This window comes from Sorghum bicolor, chromosome 6 (genome assembly GCF_000003195.3).
Source record: "Sorghum bicolor cultivar BTx623 chromosome 6, Sorghum_bicolor_NCBIv3, whole genome shotgun sequence".
In the NCBI taxonomy this organism is placed as follows: domain Eukaryota; kingdom Viridiplantae; phylum Streptophyta; class Magnoliopsida; order Poales; family Poaceae; genus Sorghum; species Sorghum bicolor.
This window is the reverse complement of record NC_012875.2, coordinates 54,760,367-54,769,579: the sequence shown is the minus strand read 5'-3', so window position 1 is coordinate 54,769,579 and position 9,213 is coordinate 54,760,367. Positions and strand designations below refer to the sequence as shown.

Here is a 9,213-nt window from a genome sequence, read left to right as displayed (position 1 = left end):
CTTATTATAGTAGCACAACCATAATTAAAAACTTATTACAGGTTCAGAACTAAAGCTCAAGACGGTAAATGAAGGATCATCTATGTGAAGAACTTTATGGTTCTCGATTCTAGTAGCTTGCAAACGTCAATAATCCATTCCTTGTCATCATCCGAGCGTTGTAACAAAGTCCAAAACCGTAACCAGTGTGTCCCCCTGAAAAACCTACAAAAAAGTTTTGGGTGACCTTTATCAAAGACAACATCGTTACTTGTGATCCATATTGCCAGCAAAACACCAGAGCCCCGGTTGATAAAAGATGATTATGATTAGAACCTCCTAACTTTGACCAACTATTGAAAAAATAGTTCATGTTCCTTAAAGAAATAATACGGAACAAAATAAACACAGGTGTGGCTTTGGTGCTCCTTGGTCAGCATCTCAGAGGCTAAAACGATGCCTGTTTTTTGGACGGAAGGAGTATTGGTCAGGAATGGATAGTGTTAAAGACTTTTTGCCTTGTGCCACCTAAATCTTAAGGTCAACCCTCTCTTAGAGCAAGTATAATAAAGGGTAAGCAAGTTGAATGAGAGAGAGGGAAGAAGAGAAAAGAGAAACGCTAAGCAAGCTTAATGAGAGAGAGAAGAAGAGAAAAGAGAAACGCTGACTTAGACATAAAAAACTCTAAGAGAAAGATAAGTAGATCATGTATTAATTGTGAAGATATGATCATCTGTATGGGTAGGTTGAGAGATAAGGTGTAAAAATTCATAAAGTTATTACCTCACTGTATTATTAGCCTTGCTCTTATCTATTATAGGGTGTCCATGCGTGCGGCTGCTTTTGTTTTTTGTACAGTGTTTTGCTCCCTGGCTAGCTGTGAATGAGTGGCAGCCGAACAGTGTATGCGTGCATTCATAGTAATAAGCTTGCATATGTACCATGTTTAAAAAAAATTGTGTAAAAGTTATCCTGTTCCAAGCAGCGACAAATAGGTGGTATACTGTATATGCCCATAGAACAAGCAAACGAACAGCACCCGGTAAGAATTATCCCTTCCATGCTACTCTTTTTTTACTTTCCTAGAAGTTTTTTTTTTTACCTATATCTACTGTGTAATAAAAACTATGTATCTAAAAAGCCAAAACAACCCATAATTTAGGAAGGAGAGAACATGCTCATTACATGTATCAAAATCAACAATAATCTATGCACGATCTATCTCATCCCCAGTACCAGTGTTCCAAGTCCAAGATAGACGAATAATAAAATCGCGTGCTACCATTAGGTTTCAGGTAACCTTGAATCAAATACATACACACTTCAGATAGCCGTAGGATGTAGCTTCCTTAATAGTATTGTTTCCAGCATAAACCTGTTGAATACTCAAGTCACAGCGTCATCTCAATTGCCAACATGGCTTAACACATACATGATCCGTGGGGAAACCATCTTAACTTATATATGTCACAGTTCAAATCCCCCAGCACAGCAAATAAGCATCAAGTACACCAGTGACAGAAAGATAGGTTCCACATCATGTTATAGTCCAAACAACATGAAACTCTCAAGACCTTAACCTTTTAAGGTCCCTTTCGTCACGATCATAGTTCCGGTGCTCATGTGCATCCTTTCTCTTCCGATTGTCATGCTCCGGAGAATGGTATTCCTGACTGTCCATGGACAGCTCACCCTCTTCAGTATTCTCACGGTTGGTGCTCTGGTGGTCTACACGGTGTGCAGGATGAGGCCAGCCCTGCCTTCTCTCCTGCTTGATCTTCTCATCCTCGACAGCCAACTCCACGCCATGTTCCAGCTCCCTCTCAATGAGGTCATCATCATCCATCACATCAGCCTTTCTTGAAAGGTCACCTTTCGATTTCCTCCGCTTCTCCAGGGCCGCTTTCACCTTATCCTTGTTTATCTTCTTCATTGCATCCATCATCGAGGATGATACATTGGGACCTTCGTTGCTATTAGCAGTGCCATCCCTTGCTTCATTTGGTGGCATCCTATAGTTTTGCTTCTCCGGATGAGGGTGGTCATAGCCATGGTGGCCTGACATGTTCTGTTGGCTCGATTGTCTGGGTGCTTGATTATGTTCATGGGCAGGAGGTTCATCAGCTACTCCTGGAACTTTACCAGAAGCACGTTGATTCGCAACACTTGCAGAACTGCCTTCAGTATCATTACCTTGTGGTGGTGTTGGTTGAACACGGTTTTGCTCATAGAGTTCCAACATCTGGTTGCTAACCTCTGAAAGGAGTAACCAAAAACACAAAGCATAAGCATGTATCTTTGATGGTATAATTCATAAAAATGATCTTTCAAAACAAAAATATAGCATCAAAAGTGGAGAAAAGGACCAAAAGAAGCATCATGGTGGCAAAAAGATATATAGCAAAATGCAAGATTGGCAAGATCTAACTAAAAAATGCATTAAAATGACATCACCAACCAATTATTCCTGACTACATGTACTTGGCATGTCCCCAGAATGCATCTAAAGTCCAATGGGATTGCCTTGAGTATAGAGCCATAGATCATGGAATTGTGTGTGCCTTCAACCTATCTTAGTTCCACGATTAGTTTTGGACACGCCAATTATCTTTGGCTGCCCAATTTTCATGGGATTACTGGATAGCTAATAAGTAGGAAACTAGCACTTACGAAAATGAATTTTTACATTAGTGCGGTTAAGGTGCGCACTAGTGACTTTGCATCTAGAGACCAACCTTCCAACTGCCGCGGAGTTACATCAAACTCTTGCCACCAGACCTTGTCGCCATCTGATGGAAGCTTGACTTTGAGAAACTTCGCAGCCAGGAAGATTGCGCCAGCCGCAATATGGTGCGGTTTAAATTGAAGGCAAAGTGAAGTGCGGAGCCTGTACACCCCTTTTAAGGCGTAGTAAATAGGCATGTTTGTGGATTACTATTTGTAATGAGGAAGAGTAATTTTAGCATACCCATCATTGACAAAATTCCAGGCAACTTGAGCAAGTGCATTTTGAGCAACCTTGAATTTTTTTATTGCTTCAACCAAGGGCTTGTAAGGATGGTTCACATTCAAATCAAAACCAAGTGTTACAAGCACAACACGTTCCCCAAGTAAAATAAGTTCCTTCTGTTGTTCATATACTTCCTGAAGAAACAAAACAAACAGCCTCAGTTATTGGTGTGTGCCACAGTAATCGGGACGTAAAATTGCATAAAAAAGAGCAGTCCTGGCCTTGCCTTTAAAAAAGTACTATCATTGGAGAAATGAATAGGAAAGAAAAGGATAATAACATCATAGATTACAAAGTTCAGATTACCTAGAACAGGAATATCAAGATATTAAATGCTCTAAATCAAATCACCTTCTGTTTTATTCGTTGAACTGCAGCAGGATCCTTTTTGTGGATGATCTCATATGAAAGGAGTATGACATCCTTCAGAGGCCTGGGTGTTTCTTCAACTTTTCCCGCCAAGAACATACATACTGTTGCAATTGTCTGCATGTTATTATGAACTTATATATTAAAACTTTCATTAGCAGATGATGAATAACTATCAAGAAGAAATAAGCAAGTGGCGCCAGTATGCTAAAAAGAAATGCATGTATTGACAACAAACTTAAATTTTTAATAATGAGGATTTTTTTTGACACATCTAATAAAACATGTGTTTTATATGTGAAAACAAATATTTTTGTCTTCCAGATGTAGGTGGTACCGGAACTGTGAGCACCGGAGATTTACCAGTTACTACATACTGAGATTGTAGCTGACTACAATGTAGACCAAAGTGTCTAGGTGATTTATGTGTATAAAGAAATTACTCTTTACAATCATGTTATAAACACAGAGGCCAAAAGGTTAAAAAAAACATCTAGAAAACTTACCCGTCTATCATTTTTCGCATGAGATTGACGAAGAAAAAACCGATGACAGAACACTATAGCAGTAGCAATTGTCACTTGAGGCCTACATTACAGAGTTTGTCGACATTAGAAGAAGAAAAATACATATATAAAAGGTTCAACTCAAACAAGATACATGCAGGCATGTTTACCAGCTAGTAGACAGTCAAAATACAGTTATTTCAGGCAGTCAGGCAACTGAAAGTACAGTGCTAAACAGTGTTGTGCATTATCTGTTCCACCTAACTAAAAACAAGGATGTTATCAACTGCTCATGCCATGCTAGGCAAGAACTAGCAACCACAATATAACCAGTATTAAAGTAGAAAATTCATCATCCCTTGATTGCAATTGCACTGATTACCAATGAAGCTATTTACCCATTTGACACTTGTGCTCATGAAACCATCAGGTCTTAGTTTCTTTTTTTATTATTACAAAAGAAGCACTGTTGTGGACAGTTATATGTCAACTATCAGATATAAAATTGAATTAACAGGTATGTGCAATAACAATCAACAAATTAGATCTATTTGGTACCAAATGATCTACATTGCAGGCACAGAAAACTGAGCATGCATATAGAGAACTATCAAAAAAATCAATGGACACATAGAAATACACTTGAACAGCTAACTAATAAGACCTTAGAGCAACTCCAACAGATATGGTATCCATGTTATCTAGGCTATTTTGAGAATTTAAAAGCCAAAATTAAAGTCCAACAGGTGTGCTATCTGGTTTGCTAAAATAGCAAGTTTGCTATCCCTAAACTTTCGCTAGCCATAGACAGCACGCCGTCCTCACTGGCTATCTAATACAAAGGCTGTGTGGAACTCTACACTTTGAGTTGGTTTTTTATTTTACACAATGGCTAAATCTTGTAGTTTAGAATATAATTTTACCGTCTCTTGGAGATGCTCTTAAACTGTCTAAAATGGGCAGATAACACATGTTTGTATAAACTATAAAGAATTAAAGATAAGTACTCAATAGTTCTACTAAAATACCAGGAGAAACTGGAGAAGTCAATTCAATATACAGAAGCACAAAGTACTAAATAGACATATTGCCATAATAAAAGATCCACTGAGGTGGTCCCTAGCGGCAAGGTGCGTTAGGAAACAGATTCTAAATAGTTCTACTAGTATGCTTGGTCATCTATCTCAATAAAAAGATTTTATAATCTTCGGAATAACATGTTACCATCCCAAAGATCCAAACAAAGATTGCTCATGGTGTACGTTTTTAGCAATTATTAATGTCGTCAAGTCTTACCACCATCCATCAAATATTGTATCAACATACAAAGAGTGCTGCCTAGGACTCAAGCTATTCTAGAATATAAAAGCTGTCATCTACCAGCATTTACATTTATAATTCAGATGCTGTTGACCATAAGGAGATGTTGTCATTTATACTTCAGAGTTCAGATGTTACAGGTTAATAGACTTGAATATGGCATCAGTCATAATCATTTATATACAGTTAACAGGGGGAAAACAGTTGGAACTTGGAACACTTTTCGACCTAAATTATACCATTCAAAAAACACCTAGCAGGTATTGGAGTGTGCTTTTAACTATGTGGCAAGCTCAAGTTAGCGATTTTGACATAATATGACACAGTGAATTGTTTCTGGAGCGTGATTTTGCTGAACCGGGCAACAACCCATTGCCACAAGTGAAACCACCAGTCTGGCTGTATGGAGATAAAGACTTCATATGAAACATGGGACCTAAATATTTTTTCCTTATCAATAAAACATTTAAACAAGATGAAGTGGCATTCACTCTTACATGGTAAACAACCCATGCATTCCTTTCACATAGGCAAGAAACACTTTTCAAAGGTAGGATGTTGTTTGTATGGTGTAAAGTCTAAGGTAAAAAAAAAAGATATCTGGCGTTATGTTAGGGTGAAATCGCAACTTCCACCCCAAAGTTTAAGGGATAAATGGTATTCGCCCTAGGAACACTAAGCTCCAGAAAATTACCAGGTTATCTAAATAAATTTGAAAATAACAACTAAAGATATTACAGGCAAATGGATATTGTATTTTCAAGAAATACAAGTAAAAAATAATTGATAAAGAACTTGTGGTATAATGTATACTTACACTTTAAGCCTCATCCCCAAATCCTGCAGAAATGTGCAATATGACTTGCGAAGATAAGACTCTTTCTTCAGATCAATGCCATCTCTCCTCGATAGGGAATTCTCCTCTATTTCTTTTCTACTAAAATACCATGAAGCACCAAGTTGACCACCTTCTGCATGTCTGTCATATGGAATTCTGTACGGGCTATTTTCTACAATTCCATGATGTGAAGAGTCACTAGTCTGCATGATATCCATGATTATATTCCTCTTCTCAAAATCCTGAAGCGAAGAAGTGTGCCATTCAGTGTTACTGGTTGCAAAATCAAATAGTAGCTGGGTAAATGACTGGTTATGCAATATTGAAGAATCAGTGCATGTACATGTCTAAAGTCTAAACACCAGAGTCCAGTAATCACACTTATTTCTAAGCCTGGGCAAATTACCCGACACCCATTACCCGTACCCGAATTACCCGAACCCGAGGTACCCGATCCTAAATTCGGATAGCGATTTTGATTACCCGAAACTAGTTTGGGTAATTCGGGTACTATCCCCCGGTACCCGAATTACCCAAATATTTGTCTATATCTTTGTATTTATCATGTGTTGTTACTTGTTAGTTAAATATTAGAACTTATCAATTTAATAGAACATAATTCTCTTTGTTTGAACAAGTGCTAGTAATATATTATTCTCTACAAAATGCTATTGAAATTCTATACAAATTGCTGCTGAAATTATATATAAATTGCTATTGAAATTTTGTGTAGTGTGTTGTTTTTTTGAAAATTCGGGTAAATCGGGAATACCCCAACCCGAATTATCGGGTACCCGAAATTGCGGGTAATGTTTTTTCAGGACTAATATCGGGTAACAATTTTCATTACCCGAATTACCCGACCCGAAAAAATCGGGTAACCCGAATGCCCAGGCTTACTTATTTCAAGGCACCCAAATGCTTCAAGTTCACAGATGGGCAATGGTAAGTAACACTAAACAAATGATGTCGCCTTAATCATCATTCACTGGACAACAGCCTACATGTTGGGATTCTCTTTCTAGCAGTACTTTCCTGGTTAAACCAAATGGATATAAAGATCAGGCAAGTTATTGGTTGGTTGTATGATCAGAGTTCAAACCACGAAGTCACATGAATCATGCATATGGCCAAGCTGTCATCTACCAGCACTAAGCAAACTGTGGATCATATTAAGTTTCATCATCTCATTAGTTTTGGAGTGATTAGATGAGTTTTGGATGCCAACAAGCTCCAGGGAGCGTATCCCATTTAACCATTTGTTGCTCCACCAAAGGGCAGGGGGAGAACAAAGAGTTGCAGATCTTGTTGTTAGGATAGGACGAGCTTGCAGGACACTCTGTCAAACTATAAATGATTTTATTTTTCAGAATGTCGTGATTTTAACCAGATGATATACAGAATAATCTAAGTTTTGAAGCGATGGGGTCTTTTTAACTAGGAGGAGGAGAAAATAGGTTTCAGCTGTCTGGTTTGTTGGGTAAAAACTGTCATTATGTTTGTTTGGTTCTTTGATGGGTCCAGAGGTTTTTACAATGGGCTGTGACTTGCTTTAGTCTAAAGCAGCAAGTATTGAAATTTGCCGTGTAATTTGTGGACGCTGATCCTAGGCACAGATTCTTCTTCTTTGTTGGCAAGTCGAGCATGTACTATGTAAGAGCAGGTAATCTCAGCAGACTATTTTGCTTCGCATAAAGCTGGGCAGAAGCCTTCTGTCTGAAAAGAAAACACAATTTTGATGTAGCTAATGCATCACTCATGTAGGAGTATTGGGGGTTGGTCAGTTGCTGTTTGAGTGTAATCGGGCGTGCACAAGAGAGAAATGTTGCAAATATTTCCGATCATGATTGCTCTTAGCTTGATAACGGCATGGTCTTAATTTTTCAACGGGGCCTCCATCTACTTACTCTACACGATCTCGATCTGTGCTACTGTTGATTAAAGGTAGACTAGTCCCAGAGAGAGAAAAGCAGCTTAAATGCTTAGTAATAAGGAGTAAAACACACAACAAAATGCACACTGGGCTTAACGATAAAGAGAATTCGATGCAATACGGAGACCAATTAGTTTGCTCTTATCGTCCTTGCTTGACAAGATATTTGCAGCAGCGAACATGCACGAATGGATGTAAATTTCACAGAAGCTGAACAGAAATGGGATTATTTCCCCCTTCCCCCTATGCTTAAGCTTAACAGCTTAAGCAAGCTGCTCAACCTTTCGGATTCGGATTTCGGAAAGAAAAAAAAAAAGCAAGCATGGGCATACCTATTAGCTCCAGTGAGAGCTCTGGCGCTCGTGCTGCGTCCCCAGCGGTGACCTGCCTCGGATCTGGAGCAGCGGAAGGAGGAGAGGCGCGCCGCTGGGACTGCAGACGGTTGTAGGGAGCAACGCTGTGAGCGACGGGTAGCGGCAGCAGGACTAGGTGATGAAGCAGCGGTGGGGGCGACGGGGGCGAGGGCGGGGCGGCTGACGGCGAGGGGCGCTGGGAGGTGGAGGTGGAGGTGGAGCTAGCCGCCTGGAGCGTCGGGGCTCGGGGTATGCCCGTCCGGGAAACGACTTGGGAGGCTGATTGAGGAAAGGCCGAGTCCGAAACCCTAGCTGAGGTGAGTGGACGCAGACGACTCGCTGCCATAGAGGAGCAGTGCAGCGACTGAGGCGGAGACATCAATTGCGGGCCTTTGCTCGGGGAATCGACGGCCATATTTTTGCAGGCTGGCGGCATTGTGAGAGAGTGTCTTTTTTTAATTTTAAAAAAACTGAGAGAGGTGTTTACGAGACGTTGTGTTTTTTTCACTTTCACATGAGAGAGTGCGGGACCACCTTCATGAATGAGCCTTGATTAACAAGGTGGGTCGTGGGCCGCGGGCCGTGGTGATAAGGTTTTCAGTTTGGAAAAAGTCTACTTTAGACCCTCAACTTTCGCAAAAGTCTGATTTTCATCCCTGAACTCTAAAACCGGACAAAATACATCTCTCAACTTTTAAACCGTGCGCATTACATCCTTGACCTGGTTTTGAAAGTGGTTTTACCTTTTTCTTTTTATTTATTTTGGCTGATTTTTTTTTGAAAAATCACAGTAAATCACATAAAAAATCATAAAATAGAAAACTTAATTTTATTGGACTTCAGATCAGTAGATCTACACATTGAATATATAATATAGTATGTTCTAGTACAAATTTTTTTGATGC

At 39.5% G+C, this 9,213-nt stretch overlaps 1 protein-coding gene across 2 annotated transcripts; it reads right to left on the bottom strand.

The window, feature by feature from the left end:
- LOC8071073 (cyclin-T1-3) lies at positions 1,168–8,687 on the bottom strand. Of its 2 annotated transcripts, none has more exons than XM_002446953.2 (7): positions 8,288–8,687; positions 6,002–6,264; positions 3,865–3,946; positions 3,341–3,475; positions 2,948–3,123; positions 2,715–2,866; positions 1,168–2,235 (listed from the first exon to the last, which is right to left on the bottom strand). In XM_002446953.2, exons 2-7 carry the CDS (start codon positions 6,238–6,240, stop codon positions 1,547–1,549), a joined length of 1,473 nt encoding a protein of 490 aa, XP_002446998.1. In that variant the 5' UTR covers positions 6,241–6,264; positions 8,288–8,687; the 3' UTR covers positions 1,168–1,546. The 2 variants fall into 2 exon arrangements, with proteins under 2 accessions (XP_002446998.1, XP_021318995.1); XM_021463320.1 differs by having other exon boundaries at positions 6,002–6,295; positions 8,288–8,631.

Excerpts from the sequence above, each read along its gene's own strand:
- LOC8071073 (XM_002446953.2), bottom strand. The coding sequence starts at position 6,240 with ATGGATATCATGCAGACTAGTGACTCTTCACATCATGGAATTGTAGAA. Across the intron at positions 3,476-3,864 it reads ATGCGAAAAATGATAGACGG|ACAATTGCAACAGTATGTAT; the intron begins GTAAGTTTTCTA and ends AATAACATGCAG. Across the intron at positions 2,867-2,947 it reads TGGAATTTTGTCAATGATGG|GCTCCGCACTTCACTTTGCC; the intron begins GTATGCTAAAAT and ends AGGGGTGTACAG.